The following is a 16,628-nucleotide window of genomic DNA, read 5'->3' on the forward strand; positions in this document are numbered from 1 at the left end:
CTTTCTCTTTCTTTTCCTGTCCAAAGTGTCACTTGGTTCTGCCTAGATTCAAAAGAAAGATGGTATTGTTGCTATCTATTTCAAAGAGCTCATGAATCACGACTTTCCGAAGGTGGAAGGAGAACTGTGGGATTTGATACTCAGAATGAGCAGAGGGGAGAAACTGTGGGGGGGTGGGAGGAAGGTTTCAGCCAATTTTGACAGGCTCCTGTAGATGTTGCTACATTCTGACATTTCTCATTGATGTCATACCCTCAGTAAGTTTCTTCAGCTGTGTCTTTTACAGAAAGCATTTTTATTCCAATGAAATCTGAGTAAAATGTTGAATCACACAAAAGATACACATTAAAGAAAAAAAAAAAAAAAAAAAAAACGCTGTGTGGGAGGGGCAGAGCCTTATAAAACCAGTCATTACCGTGTCTAAGCTGTGACAACTCTCCAAGGAACACTTCCAGTCTGACGGCAGCTCAGAGAACAAGGTATTTCAGCCACCTCCATGGCCATCTCTATGGGCTACGTGGTTTCACTGTTTTCTTCCTAGAACTGGCATTGATTCAGATGTAGGATGTTTCCAGAGGGTTAGATTTGAAAAATATAGTCCTGTATTGATTAGTTGTTTGTTTAACTGAAAATATATTAGTTCAAGATCTGGATTAAAAATTTATAATAACATTCGACTTTGAATCTCAGAAGTCACCAAATGCCTATGTAGCATTAACCAAACCAAAATGTACCTTCACTCAAGTTGTGATGTCAACTTTACTGCACAGGTTAGAATATGCGTATTCTGCATGGGCTATTATGGTGGTGCTGAATCAGATGGAAATAGCTACATAAATAAAAATATTTTCACTCAAGCAATGAAAATATTTTTAAATAAATAAAAGGAAAAGAGGGTTCTGTTTCCTTCTAAAATTAACTGCCAGAAACTACAGAAATAAGGCAGAGATTTGAGCTGGTTCAATCCAACATCAGAATATGTTTCCTGAATTTAATTCAATAATGGATCAGTTTTGTGAAAGAGAAAATTGAGCTAAACAAGTTGTTGGGTTGACTAAGTAGGCTATTTCATACCTACAAACAGATAATTATTCATCACGAAAATTGTCAACCAACAGAAACGGCTTTCAATTTGTGGGGAAAATAAGTGGTAATTTTTGATGGGTTGTTTCCTCATAACTATTATGATTTTTTTTGTTTTTATTGGTTTTTGTGGTCAATTTCAAAATATTTGCATTAGGTAGTCATGCAAAAAAAAAATGTTTAAAATGCTGCAGCAAACTCTAACACCCAGACTTGGTGTCGTGTGCCTGCCACGACACAGAATAAAGAATCTGCACAGAGTTAAAGAATCTGTACCTGCCAGATTCTTTATCACCTCGGCCAAGTTTCAGTGGTGCAGTTGGCAACCTGCATTTCAGGAACTAACGCAAACATCAGGAAGCCCAGCCCTGCCCATGATTTTCATTCATTCATCCCAACGGCAATATTAAACATTGACGGGAGTATGTGTTTGGAGGTTGATGATGTGATGTGACTTACTCCACTGTCAAGCAGTTCACAAGAGGCTTCCTGTTCTGGGAGGCTCTGTAACTGAGATCATTCCATGATTTCCATTTTGCATTGCCTTGGCAGATTTCCATCTAAACATAAGGTGTGGGCTCGTCTGAGAGTCAGGAAATCGGGTATGCAGATGCCGTCCTAGGTTTCTAAATTGTGAGCCTCTCAAATCTTATTTGAGACGTTTGTAAGGAAGTCACTAGATTTGTAATCAGAAGACTGGGCCAGCCTGGCTCTGGAACCAAGTGGCTGTGTAATCTGCATCGTTACGTTTTCATTAAATTAACAGGAATTCCTAAGCTTTACCGGGCAAGTAATTGTGTAAATTAAACAGAAAAGGTAGCTGAAGAAATTAGGTAACTGCAACATAGACATAAAATAGTATTATTTATTTTCATTTTATTTTATTTTGCAGACCTGGGGTTTGAGCTCAGTGGCACTTTATCACTGAATTACATCCCCAGCTCTTTTCACTTTTTTAATTTTGAGATGGGTTCTCATTAAATTTCTCAGTCTGGCTTTCAACTTCCAATCCTTTTCCCTCAGCCTCCCAAATAGCTGGAATTGTAGGTATATGCCATTGCACCTAGCATAAAATATTATTTCTATGTTAAATATGATAAATGGAACCTAATTTAGAAATAGAATTCAGAAGAGTTTTTAGAGAAGTAAATGAATATAGGACAATTTGATTCTATTCTTATTAACATTTTGTTCTTTATCAATTTATCTGAAATCCTAACTTAGAATAAACTGCCCTTTCTGATAGTTTGTCTCAACACTTAAATTTTACTAATGTCAAAATGACTGGCTGAGCAGATTATTACAAAGAACTACTTTTCTTGTTCTAGTCTCTTATTTAAATTTTCACATGGAAATAGAGAAATATTTTATTTATGTTTTTAAGGCCCAGCTTGTTTCCAGAAGGTGTTGAGGATAATTCATCCAGAAAACGTCTATGTAAGTCTAGCTATAAAACTTTTTAATTAGTACAAGGAAGAAGAAACAAACCACTGAGCCCTCCATATCAATCTAGTCTAGGTGACGAAGCAAGAGAAAAGAATTAGTGCTTTTTAAAACTCAATGAACTTTCTAGGAGCTTTGCAGATTTGTTGCTTTCCTGCTTTTATTTCCTCTTTCCAGCATTTCTCAAGCTGTGACTTACCTAGCTCTGACGTGTCTCAGTGGAGGTGCGCACCAGCAAGCGAGAAGCCCTGGAAAGGGTGGCTTTCTGAGTGCAGCCTGGTCTTGGAGCCCTGCCCCGTTACAGACAAGCTGTGTGACCTTACCCGAGTTACTCAACCTCTATGAGCATCAGCACGTGATCCAGACACGAGGGGTACGATTACCTCATGTGGAGACTGTAAAGGTTGAAAGAGGAGATGAGAGGAGAGGACAAGTTTTTACTTAATTTACCATTTTGTCTTGACAAAAACAGGACTGGATCATATTTCAAATGAGAAATTTTGATACAAATTTCAATTACTTTCTTAAAAAAGAAGAACTTATCAATCAAGGATTGACATGAGACACACATGGATTAGAGAGACAAAGGATGACGGGTCCTGTTGGGAGCCCTGGTAGGCAAGGGGACAGCGGCAGGCATGGATCATCATGGGCGCCTACCGGGCCCCTCTCAGTTCTAGGAAGTCATTGTCACAAGAAAGTTTCCCCAGAGAGGTTGTGTCAGCATTGCTTGGTATATTTATGGATTTTGGTAATTATAGGGTGTGCTATAAACTGTGATGAAAGAAAGGCAACTAGAAAGATGATTGTCCCTCCGAACACACACACACACACACACACACACACACACACACACACACACCCCTTGGGAGTTTCCAAGCATTCAGTTGCACACAGAACCTTAGGCCATGGAGGTATGTCTGTCATTTATTTTCAGGTGGGTGATAAATCGAGTGTGCGTGTGTTTTCGTACACCTGGGATTATCCCTGCCTTCCTGCCTGGTCGACTTTCTACCTGGCGGTTGGGGAATGACAAAAGGGAGCCCTTTCTGTACTTCCAGTAATTAACTCCCCAGCACAGGAACTGCTTTTAAGGCAAAGCTGTGGTTATGTGTGTGTGTGGGGGGATTTGTAGGAGCTGGGTGACAGTACAGAGTCTCACACATAAGCCACTCCTAGGAGCAGGGGACCTGAAAGAGCGCTGGATATCTCAACTGGAGCCAACAAGAGTGTGCATGTGGCATATATTTGAGTGTGTGTGTATTTGCCTGTGTGTGCGTGTGTGCGCATGGGGTGCGTGTGGGTGCAGTGTAGCATGACCCTGCAGCACCTACTTGGCTCCAATTCCTACTCCTGCCATATACAGCTGAATGACAAAGGTCACTTAATATCTGCATTTCCTTTCTAAAAAGAAGTAGCAATGCCTTCCTATAGGATCTCAGTGACAATGACAAGATTCGTACAGGTAAAGTGTCCCGAACTCACCTGTTAGACAAGAACTCGATGAATGCTATTTATTATGACTGCTATTATTATCAATATTCTTATACAGAGTAACACAAAGCATCACTGCTTATCATAAAGTTGTTCACTGTGTCTCAGAATCGTAACATCATTTACAGGATCCGGTGAAAAGTGAGACTGCAGGGGGTTTTAAAGTTTTTCCAAGATGGGCACAGATCAGTCTTGCACCAGCATGGGCCCTTTGTGACCGCACAGGTCACATGACCTTGAAGTTGTCCTTCTGCGCCCTCCTATTATTCCATGGAGGAAGAACAGAGGGAAATCCTACCCTATGTAGGGAACATCTGTTGACCTCACCCAAAATGCTGCACCATTTTTTAGAGTAGTTTTTCTTTTTTCCATCTTTATTTTCCTTCTAGATTGAAGCAATGGAAGAACTTTATGTGGCAAACACCATCTTTGCCCTCAATTTCTTCAAGCATCTAGCAAAAGTGAATGCCACCCAGAATGTCTTCTTCTCTCCATGGAGCATCTCCTCCACCATGGCCATGGTCTACCTGGGTTCCAGGGGCAACACTGAAGACCAGATGGCCAAGGTCAGTTTGCATTGAAGCTTCCCATTGGGTCTGAGTGATTCCTGAACTGAATTGTAGAACTGCTTGTGTTCTATGTTCAGGTCTTTGACTCTAAAAAGACAGCGATCGTGCATGCTAACAAGTCACCAGCCCTTACGACTCGGGTTCCTTAGACTTAAATGAACAAAGCAAGCAGGAGAACCCTCAACCATAGATAGCAGAAGGCATATCAGAGTTGATAGTCTGCAAGACTAAAAGAGTTAACAGTGACATCTTTCATTTTAATAATACAGCATTCATAGTATTCAAAGTGAGTGTTTTGCACACTTTCTCTCACTTGGTTTTAAGGTAAGTATCATTTTATAGATGACAACATCGGCAGTGTGAATGAAGAATCTATCCCAAGGTCACCCATGGTATTCTAACTCCTAGTTCAGGCTCCTTCCATTGCTCTGCCACTTTGGAGCATCTGTTCTCCATACCTGTGAAGAAATCCTAATGGCTTCAGGAAAGTCACAGAGAGAAAGGAAATGCACCAGGAGACAGAGACACCTAGGTAGATGTGGCTGCAGAGGACCTCATCATGTAATCCAGCCTGTGAGCCATGGGGCCTGCCATTGTGTATGGCCGGCCTTCAAATCGAGGTGGACAAGTGTGCAACAGCATTGCCAGATCCTCTTTTTCAAGGCCTCTGCTTTCCTTCCCAGGTGAAAGGACATAGATCCAGGCAGGGGACCCTTTCCACTGTGGCTGAGGCCTTTAATTTGCTGAACTGCTTCAATTGCCCATGACCATAGACTTAAGGGATTCATTCAGCACATTTAAGATTCTCATGATCCTGTTTTTCCTAGATCAGCGATCTGGACATGGTCATCATGTCATTAAAATTCCTTTGTGTTAACATCCGTACTGACATTAAAATTGAATGCTTTAAATACAAGCAGGCATTGTGCTTTCAGTCACACCAAAATGCCACTGGCTGATTTCTGGATTCTCATGAGAATTGTACCTGAGTACAAATACATCCCTCTCAGGAACAGGTGACCCATTTAGGGTGGGCCTCCTTAGAAGTATGGTTTCACAGAGAGCACATTGGCCAGTCCTGCTGCAGGAGGACAGGAAAGGACCTATCACTCTGTGCTTATGGCAGTTAAACATCGAGACTTATGACAAAACCCAGTTGCTCAACTCTGGTACCAGCAGGATTTGGCAACATTCCTTCCCCTTTATTTTCTTTCATCTGGAAAAATAAAAATAGTAAACTGCATTGAAAACCTTTAAAGACATCAAGGTTTTACATTTTTTTAATGTAAAGGAATTAGAAGCAATACATTTGAGGGCAAATGCTAAGTAAGATGCTCTGGGTTGTTAAAGTAAAAAACTTGGTTTTGATGCTAAAGAAAAATGAATGCATTGGTCACTCTGGCCTCAAGACACCTTTTCTGTATATCAAGTGTTTTCAGAAATTGGGACTGTGGAAAGATTTTATGTAATCTTCTTATAGCTCTGCTGCATGTGCAGATTTTCAAATTCTAATGCTTATTTGATTGCTTCCTGAATAAAAAGAATGTGCAGTTCCTTGGCTTGGAGGAGAAAGCCATGGACTTCAGGGACAGGTCCGTAAGTGTTTGAGTCCTGGCTGTACCACTTACTACCTGTGTACAGGCCTGGAAGCCCTCTGAGCTGCAGTTTTCTCATCTATAAAATGGTAATGAAAATGCATAACTTGTAAGACTGCTGAAAAGATTAGAGAGAACATGTAAAGCACCTAGCCACACTAGTTGTAATAATAGTTCATACTGGTGAGTGTCATAGCCAGACACCTCTCTAAGAATGTCTTCAAAATTCTATGAGGTAGTCGCTGTGATTTTGCATTTTGCAGATGAGGAAATTAGGGCAGGAGAAACCACCCAATTGGGAGCTGTTGCAGCTGGAAGAGGTAGCGTAGATGAAATGAAGGAAACTCCTGCAGAGCAGAGGTCCACATGAGATCAGGGTGCCAGTGAGGAAGGTTTCTGCAGCTCTTATCTTAGGGTGGGGCCATGGACCAAGGATCTGTCCAGGCCAAGCTGCCTCAGGGTGGCCCAAGGACACCTCACATCCCCACTTTTGCAGGGACATTGCCTGAGTGACTTTGCAGTGAATAAGGATCAATTGTCTTGGAAGGGAGGAAACCAGAGAAGCCACTGCAGGAAATATTCTTCTCTCGCGTGGGTACAGAGGGGGACTACTCCTTTTCAGAGAGTGTGGCAGAATGTAGGACATATGTCACTGGGGGGCAGTTTAAGGTCCCTGAAGTGCTAACACTGCTCACTCCAGTCCAAGAATTCACCAACTGGCCGGGTGTGGCAGCCCTTCTTCATCAGCAAAGCCCCAATCATCCGTCCATTTACAGGATTGGCTTCTTACCACGGGCCCTGCAAGGAAGTGCAGCAGGTTTTGGGGTGAGGGCCCTGCAGGTGCTGAGACTGACAAGCTGGACAGGCGACAATGCCGTGGCGAGGGGGCCTGAGCAGCTCCGTGGAGGCCTGTCTTCACCTGCCAGCTTCACTGTGGGATCTCAACTGCCCACTTACACTGTGGATCCATCTTGTTATCATATCCCTGTAATTTTTCCCCTTCATGGACTATAATTTCTCTCTATGTACATATGATATGTGCTAAGATTTTGGATGATCCCTGTTTACTACTGACAATCTGTTTTTATGTGTAAGCTTATTTTTACTCTCAGTTTTTGACAGATGAACGAGAGGATAAGAGGGAGGTAAAAGGTTCTGAGTTAGTTGTTTTCTCTAAAATCCTGACATTTTTTTCAAGGCAATTTATGTGCTGAGTGATAATCTAGATAATTTAGGGAAAGGGTCATAAATCCTCTCATAATAACAAACATTTCCAAAGTGGCCAGTGTGTGAGTTAATACAACCCCCTCAGGTGGTTTCCTTGAAGGGAAATTAAATTGCTGACCCTTCCAGATCACACAGCAGGGGTATATGGAGGCTCCCACACACCAGGCAGGGAACCAGGGACACTTGAGTCCAGCAGGGGAGTGTCACCATCCCCCGTTTCTGATCGCAGGTGCTTCAGTTTGACAAAGTTGGAGACTACAGCGTCGCCCCAGGGGCCTGGCAGAATCTCACTGGTTGTAACTCCATGCAGCAGACACAGAGGGGAAATTATCCTGATGCTATTTTGCAGGTAACTGACTCATTTCTTCATCTTTCTTTTGTATTCTATTTCTAGGGTCTTCTTTTCTCCAAATCAGAGTGTTAGGCTGGGAAGGGACCTAGAACAATTTCCTTCAGCCACTCAGAGTCATGAAGTAAATATCCCAAGGTCAACTGGTAACCAAGGGCAGGGCCAGGGTAGATTCCAGACCTTAGGCCAAGGTGGTTTCTAAATTCTACCATATCTCTCTGCCATTAATTATTTATAGGAAATTTATTTTCAAACTATTCTCTACTATTGTAGAGACATCTAGAATACACATGTAGATGGAAATTTCCAGAGGAGAGAGGGTGTGGGGGTGTGACAATAGTTCAATGGTAAAGGCCATGCCCATGTAGTGTGTGAGAGGCCACTGACTCTCAGGGATCTATGTGTCTATATGTCTGTCTGTCTATCTATCAATCTATCTATCTATCTATCTATCTATCTATCTATCATCTATGGTAGTATTAAATTTTCTCAATTATCTAGTTCCTTAAAGATCATCAGCTGTCTGACTACATTCTAGGAACTGGTAGTGATGTGCTCCTATTGGTAACCAGCTTCCATGCTTATAGTCATGAGATAGATTGTGAGGAGGTGTCTCCCATAGCTTCCTTCCTGGACATGGTGATGCTCCACCAACCCATCCGTCACGCAGGGCATTATGGACTAGAGGAGGTGGAGAAGGCACCTAAACCTGGAGCTTTCACCAGGTGTCTGAAGTCCATCTGGAGGGCTCCTTCTCTGCTGCAGTCCCAGCTGCTGCTGTGACTGAGCACAGTGTCTGTCACAGTGCTTACAACTGTGGGTTGGGCACTGGAATTCCCAATCACTTTCATGGTTTTCTAAAACCCAGATTTTCCACTGTGTAGGCTACCCTATAAAATGGGTAACTATAGAAGCCGTATGAACCTTGTTAGATCATTACCAAGGTAACATGTTCCCTGTAGCTTTATCAAGAGCTTTGCAACTGACAAATTGACAAAAGTTGTATACACTCTAGTTATGCGATGTCATGATTTGATATCCCCAGACATTGTGAGATGATTATCACAGTCAAATTAATGCACCATCACAACTAGTTACCATGTGTGTATGGGGGAGCAAGGACATTTAAAATATACTCTATTCACAAACTGTTAAGGAAACAATATGGCATTTTAAACTATGATCAGCATGTTATACTTTAAATCCTCAGAACTTATTCATTTTATAACTATAATGAAAATTCCTTACAGAACCTGAAGTTTAGAAACTAGAAAGGAATCTACCTTTCTTGGAGGTTGTTAGTGACTCCTGGTTGAATCTAATCTATAAAAGGAATAAAATTTGAAACAAATTTAATTTTATCTCATTGGCTTTATGAACCACAAACTTATCAAAACCACTTCCTCAGAGATTCCTCTAAAGGATCAGAAAAATTATGCACAATTATGGTGTCTTATTACTATGTTGAGAAAAACTATCATTGTTTAAGAAATACCTTGCTTAGCAATCCTATGTTATAAAAAGAAAATCCCTTTCTTGTGTTTAAGGCACAGGTGAGGGACAAAGTCCACTCCTCCTTCCACTCCCTCAGCTCGGCCATCAACGCAACCACGGGGGACTACTTATTGGAAAGTGTCAGTGAGCTGTTTGGCGAGAAGTCTGCGAGATTCAAGGAAGTAAGTGAAGCCCGTGACCAGGATGATGGGTTCCAAACCAGCATAAAGGCTCTGTCCAGGCCCCTGTGTGCAATTCATGCAGAGTCAGGGTTCCACACCAGCTCCCTGAGGCTGGCCTCACATATCCACTGTTCCTCCTGTTTCCTATGTCTCCCCTCAGCCTCCCAATCTTGTCAGGAAACCCATAATTCAAAATCACACCCTGGCTTGTTCAATATATATTCTATGTAAACTTTGGCATTTTCTGCATTAAAGGAATACTTGCAATTCTGTAAGAAATATTACTCAATGGAACCCCAGGCAGTAGACTTCCTGGAATGTGCAGAAGAATCCAGAAAAAAGATTAATTCCTGGGTCAAGACTCAGACCAAAGGTAAAACTTATGAAATATTTTCTTCTTTCCACTTAGAAAATTTCGATCTATCTTTTTAAATCATTCTTGAACTTATCCTTCATTCCCTGAACATTTGTCCAACTTGAGTCACTTTGTTAAGTAACTTTACTCATGTTTAGCTTAATGAGGTTTTAAGAAAAAAAGAAATGAGGTCCAATAATAGAAGACATGTTCAATACTTATATATTTTGCTTGTAGATATTACCAGAGTATAAAATATAAGAAGACACAAAAGTTTCAAGCAGGAAAAATTAGAATTGAAATAATTGTGTCTCTGGGTCACTGTGCACAAAAACAAAGAAATAAGGACTTGTCCCTCAGGGGAGGAGCTGGTGTGAGCTCTAAAGAACTCTGGCCATGCTGCAGGGAAGGGCCATGAAATTCTTTCTATGCTTTCTTCCTTCACCAAGCAAGACCAGTTCATTGTCGAGTTCTTTGGTCTCTGCTTCATCTCTTCTTGGTTTTCTAAGTCACCTATAGCATTTTAATGCACGTCCTTGATTCTTTTCAGAGGTTCCGGCTTCCCTTTGCATTTTCACAAGGACTCAAACTTAATTAGGTCATTCATTCGTTGTTATCGAATTCATTTGTGAAGTCAATAAATATTTATGTATCACACAGTATGTGCCAGGCAGGCCCTGCGCATGGAGATGAGGTTAAAAATGGTAAACCAGCCATCATGGAGCAGTTGTGAGGTTGAATGACAGAATGCCTTTGAATGGTGGGAAGACTTTGGAGCAGGTGCTCAATAAATGGACTGCTTCTTACACTGTGTTTTTAAAGATTGCGCTCAGAAGCTGTTGTTTCTAGAACCTTCTCTGGCTCACTCCTTTAAGCCCTTTTCAGCATCATCAGACTATTTCATAACTGGTTTTGAATGTCTCTTCCAGCACTCGAACCTCTTCAGAATGCTTTTTCCTTTCTCATCCCTGTACTCCTCCTACTTCATCTCCACCACAACTTAAAAACGTTTTGGAAAACCTGTTCACCTTTCAGATTCAAGACTGGAGCAGGTCTAGAAGAACTAAGTGGCACACCACAGGTAGCCATTGTTACGTTCACTGGAGCCTCTTTCACTTCCTTCTGGGTCCAATAACTGTCAGAAAACCATAAAATATTGAGCAAACACTTTATATAAAGGGAAGTGAAAATCTCCTTTCCGAAGTTGATAGTACTTTTATACTTGAAATGCATTATTCTTTCATTTTCTCTTGAATTTCTCAAATCTTCTGAGCTTTGAGTAAATTTAGAGAAAAAAGAGTTGAGCGTGAAGATCAACGTCTCTGCAGAGTTTGACTGCTGTGGACACCCAAAGTGACAGATTCTTGAAAGGTTCAAGAAATCCTATGTTCACGGTTCTTGATTACAAATCCTAATCCTGCGCTGTGTTTTCTGTAGGCAGAATCCCAAACCTGTTACCTGAAGGTTCTGTAGATGTGGAGACCAGGATGGTTCTGGTGAATGCAGTCTACTTCAAAGGAAAGTGGAAAACTCCATTTGAGAAGAAACTAAATGGGCTTTATCCTTTCCGCGTGAACTCGGTATGAGAAAACAGGATGCACTTCTCTAATCATATATTTTAGGGCTTCAGATAAAACAAAGACAAAAAAATTAGAGAGAACTCATTGATTCTCTTCCATGACTTTCTGGTTACAACTCATGCATGTCAGACACTGACTTTTTCAAGTTACTGAGCATCATTCAATAATTTCCTAAGAGACGGTATTAGTAGAGGTGAGGACCATGGATTTTCCAGCCACACATTCCTGAACTCAAATGCTGGCTCTCCCACTTACCAGCTGTGCATTTCATGGTTGGTCTTTTATGCATTCCCTGGTTGGCTTATAAAACAAGGATAATATAATTTCAGTGTAAAAGGTTGTTGTAAGTATTCACTGAGACTTAGCAGAGTGGTAGGTACTGAACAGATAGTAATTTTTTTCTTTTCTTTTTTTGATACTGGGGATTGAAACCAGAGGGACTTTACCACTAAGCTACGTTCCCAATCCTTTTTATATTTATTTTGAGATAGGGTCTTGCTAAATTGCTTAGGTCTTCACTAAGTTACTGAGGTTGGCCTCAAACATGCAATCTTCTTACCTCGGTTGCTGGAATTATAGATGTGTGCCACAACACCCAGAAAACAGTCATTTATTAGTATTGTTGGGTATTATTATTGTTGTCATTGCTATTGTTGTTTATCTTACTGAATAAGAACATAATCTTGAAAAAATAAATACACACTGAAGGGTACGCAAATGACTTGTTTTTTAAAGCTATATTTCTTCAACACAAGAGGAGATTACGTTCTCTTTTATGTCTATGTGTAAATCTCTTGGCATCTTAGAATTCACTTTCACCTTTCACTTTTGAATAATTTCAGACTCAGCATGTACCTGTACAGATGATGTACCTGCACGAGAAGCTGAATATTGGGTACATAGCGGACTTGAAGTCTCAGATTCTAGAACTCCCATATGCTGGGGATGTCAGCATGTTCCTGTTGCTCCCAGATGAAGTTGCCAATGTGTCTACTGGCCTAGAGTTGGTGAGGCTTTACCATGTCAATCGTTTTAAACTTCTGAAGCTGAACTTATACTTTGTGAGATAAAAAGTAGAAAATCTACAGATAAAACTGATGTGCAGTTTCTCACAGAAATCTGTGAATTGGTTGCTAGTCCCTGTGGCATATCTTGAAGTTTCATTCAAAGCCTTCATCATATGTTATACATGTTACTTTATTGAAAAAATTTGACCAATCTCTTAAATTTTTACCTTACCCACAATGCGGCAAAGTCACTGATTTTAACATTAGATTCAGCGCTGTTTTCCTTCCTGTCTCCAACTCACTATGTCTTTTTGTTTGTTTTGTTCTGTTTTGCAGCTGGAAAGTGAGCTAACCTATGACACACTCAGCAAGTGGACCGGCAAAGACACCATGGCTGCAGACGACGTTGAGGTCTACATGCCCCAGTTCAAACTGGAGGAGCGCTACAGGCTCAAATCCATTCTGAGGAGCATGGGCCTGGAGGATGCCTTCAACAAGCACCGGGCCAATTTCTCAGGAATGTCAGAGGGGAATGACCTCTACCTTTCTGAGGTGTTCCATCAAGCCACGGTGGATGTCAACGAGGAGGGCACAGAAGCAGCGGCTGGCACTGGGGCCATTATGACAGGGAGGACTGGTCATGGTGGCCCACAGTTTGTAGCAGACCATCCTTTCCTTTTCTTTATCATGCACAAAATAACCAAGAGCATCCTATTTTTTGGCAGGTTCTCCTCACCTTAAAATTGAAAAATTCTGGTTTGACACAGGATTTTGTGGCATGAGCTATTGGTTTCAGAATTGCTACATCAAATGCCAAAAGTTTAGAGACTCTTAATATTTCTATTCTTCTGAACAACTTCCGCTACACGCTAAATACAAACTCAGAAATCAATACATGACTGTCAGTCATAACATTACAACTCTCTTCATCATTTGATCTCCTAAAATGAGATGATACACATTAAGTTCTTCCCTGTTGTTAGTTTATATCACAGCAGTAGCTTTTTCTGTTATTTATTATTTTATATAATAGTGGTTTTTAAATTATTGTCCACTGTCTATTTAATGTAACTGATAAAGTTACAGAAGCAAGTGGTCATCTATCTAAAGAAATGCACTCACTTGTTTTTATAATGAAGGATGAGTATGTGTTCTACCATGCTCTTCCACAGAAATATCTGGAAGAAATCATTGAACAAAAGGCAGATGTATGTTATGCACATTTCTAGCATTATGTATCATACATGTGCATGTGCAGCTCATGTAAAAATACAAACACGCGATAAATAAACATGTTTATGCTCAACTATCCATTTGTTGTCATTCCATTAGGTCTGCAGATCATAAGACCAGTGATACTTTTGCACGTCAGTAAGCATTCCATTACTGTGACAATATACTTGTGTAATCCACTTTAAAAGGGGAAAGGTTTATTTGAGCTCCCACTTTCAGAGGTTTTAGTCCACGGTTTGTGGCCCTGTTGGTTTTGGGCCTGTGGTAAGGCAGTACATTATGGTGAGGAGCACGTGATAGAGTGGAGGTGCTCATTTAAGCCAGGATGGGATGTAGCTCAATAGTAGAGCACCTGCCTAGTACACAAAAGCAAACAAACAAGCACCACTGTTGTAAGGTCAGGATGCAAAAGAGAAAGAAGAAAACAGCATCCTGTAATCCCCTTTGAGTGCATATCTCCAATCACCTAAAACCTCCATCTTTTAAAGGCTTCTACCACCAAGTTGGTTTCCAAGCTAACCAAGCCTTTAGTACATGGACCCTTGGGGGACATTCCAGATCCACACTATAGCACCTTGATTCCCAGGAGTTGAGCATCATGACTCCTTTGCAAGAACCCAGAGGCATAGGTAGGATAAAGGGGCCAAGGGCATAACCAGCCATCCTGCAGAAAGATGGTGTTGAGGGTGAGGGGATAGGGTCCTGTGAAATATGCCTCAGAGCTTCTCAGAGCAGCTAGCTGAGAAGAATAGTCTGGGTCAAAGTCCTTCGGTGGCACCAGTGTCTAAACTCAGTGATACCAGGCACACCACCAGGTCTGGTGCTCCAGACACAGAATCGAGGTCGCGGTGACTGAGCTGAGAGTTCAGAGCAGAGGAGATGGGCTGGGTGTAAGCAGGAGGGAAACGTGAGTGGCTCCTCCTGCGGGTGTTTGTCTGGAAGGGCACTGGATGCTCTGAGGAGGGCAGGGGCAGGGCAGAGCTTAATTCAGCACCTGGGAACTAAGACAAATCGTAGGTTTGGGGACGCCTGACTGGCAGCAGAGCCTGGCTGCAGAAGTGGGCGGGATTTGTGGAAGTGTCTTCCTGGCTCCACTCCTTGTGATGTTGACCCATGAGGCGTGGTGGCTGAGGAAGGCTCCTTGAGACCCTGACAGTCTGCATCCAGACCCCAGTTCTAACACCTAGAGCAACTGTAACCGTGCGACAAGTGTGGTGTGTCTTCTCACTTTGGTTTTCTTTCACTGTAAAAGTTTTTCATGAGGCTGATATGAACTCATAATTAAATAAGTGCATACATATTATGCAATTACAATAGATTTGGCATATGTAGTGTTTCATAAATATGAAATACACATTTAATAAATAATAATGATTATGATAATTGTTGCCTTTATAACTATGTGTGGCTGGTTAAACACAGTCACAGAATTCCAGAAAGTTGTTCAACGAATTTTTCTTTTTGTTTTTTATTCCTAGGGATTGAACCCAGGGGCACTTAATCACTGAATGGCATTCCCACATCCCCAGCTCATTGTACTTTTTATTTTGAGACAGGGTCTTTCTAAGTTGCTTAGAGCCTTGCTAAGTTGCTGAGAGTCTTTGAACCTGATATATATATATATATATATATGTTTGGGGTGGTACTGGGGATTGAACTCAGGGATGAGCTATATCCCCACTGAGCTATATTCCCAGTCCTTTTTTATCTTCTTTATTTTGAAGCAAGGTCTTGCTAAGTTGTCGAGGGTATCCTCTAACTTGTGATCCTCCTGTGTCCCAAATCACTGGGATTACAGGAGTGTGCCACTGTCTCTGGCTTCTCCTATGTATTTTATTATTCATTTTTTCTATGTATTTTAATAATTAATTCAGAAAAGTGGTAGTACTTGCTTTCTGAATAGTTTTGATGAGTGTTGAAAGATCCATCTTTCACTACCATTACTGAAAACAGAATCCAAGCGCAGGATTTGAGGTCCAAAACTTTTCCTCACTTTGAGGATTTGAGGCAATGATCTTCTGGCTCTCAAGGTGCTGGTGAGGGAGTTTATGTCAAGGTGGTTCTGGTACCTGGTACTTCTTATAAGGTCCTTTCTGGTTCTTGTTTTCTTTTTTTTTTTATCTTTTGGGATTTAATTGCTTTAAGAGTATTGTTTTCAATTGAGGTAGTGTTGTTTTGCTTTTCAAGTTATCCTGTTCCTCTCACCAGCAGGTTTTTGCACCTGTAAATCTGACTCTTGCTTCAGTTCTCAGAAGCCTTCAGCCACTGCTATGTACTCAATGCTTGCACCCCGCCCCCCATGCTGGAAATTCATGTATTGAAACTCTGATCCCCCTAACATGATGATGTGTGAAGGAAGGGGGACTTTGGTAGGTGGTTAGTTAGGCTGGGGCATTTGGGCAAAGTCCTGCGATGGGGCTGGAGCTCTCACAAGGAGACAAAGGGGTCAGAGGCTTTTCTCTGCCCGGTGAGCATGCATTAGGAAGGTAGCTGCCTGCAGCCAGGAGTGGGGGCCTGCTCAGGCACCGCCCATGCTGGCAACTGACCGGGACTTGCAGCCCTCATAAACGAGAATAGATTTATTTGGCAAGAAGACTGCTGGAGTTCTGTGACATGGATGCATGGATGTGGATCTGCCTGTATCGAGAAGATCATGCATGTGTGTGAGAACATGATCCTGTGGGAGAGTAAATGCTTGCTGGTTAAGCTGCCCAGCCAGTGTATTCAGCTACAGCAACCTGCACAGACTAAGACAGCCCGCATCTACCTCGTGGTCACTGCCCCACTCTGTCTATCCTCTTCTTCTATAGAATGATTTAATGCACCTGGAACTCTTCTCTCTACTGTTTCTTGGATACCTTATAAATCCACACCATCCACTGCGTCAATATCATAAAAACACTAGTGTGAATCTCTCCTTCCCATCTTATTCCTCCTTCACTTAGTGTTCTCTGTTCTCTCTCCCTACTGGCGACATAAGTACATAATGCTGCCAATACAAGCTTAACAGAGGACTG

The 16,628-nt window shown here is 41.6% G+C and overlaps 1 protein-coding gene across 1 annotated transcript; it reads left to right on the forward strand.

Moving 5' to 3' along the window:
• The first annotated feature begins 433 nt into the window (after positions 1 to 433).
• Positions 434 to 13,703, forward strand: SERPINB2 (serpin family B member 2). Its single transcript, XM_079109389.1, has 8 exons — positions 434 to 479; positions 4,410 to 4,586; positions 7,641 to 7,760; positions 9,308 to 9,436; positions 9,692 to 9,809; positions 11,229 to 11,371; positions 12,214 to 12,378; positions 12,715 to 13,703. Exons 2-8 carry the CDS (start codon positions 4,419 to 4,421, stop codon positions 13,117 to 13,119), a joined length of 1,248 nt encoding a protein of 415 aa, XP_078965515.1. The 5' UTR covers positions 434 to 479; positions 4,410 to 4,418; the 3' UTR covers positions 13,120 to 13,703.
• The last annotated feature ends 2,925 nt before the right edge of the window (positions 13,704 to 16,628 follow it).

This window comes from Sciurus vulgaris, assembly GCF_902686455.1.
Source record: "Sciurus vulgaris genome assembly, chromosome: 13".
Lineage (NCBI taxonomy): Eukaryota > Metazoa > Chordata > Mammalia > Rodentia > Sciuridae > Sciurus > Sciurus vulgaris.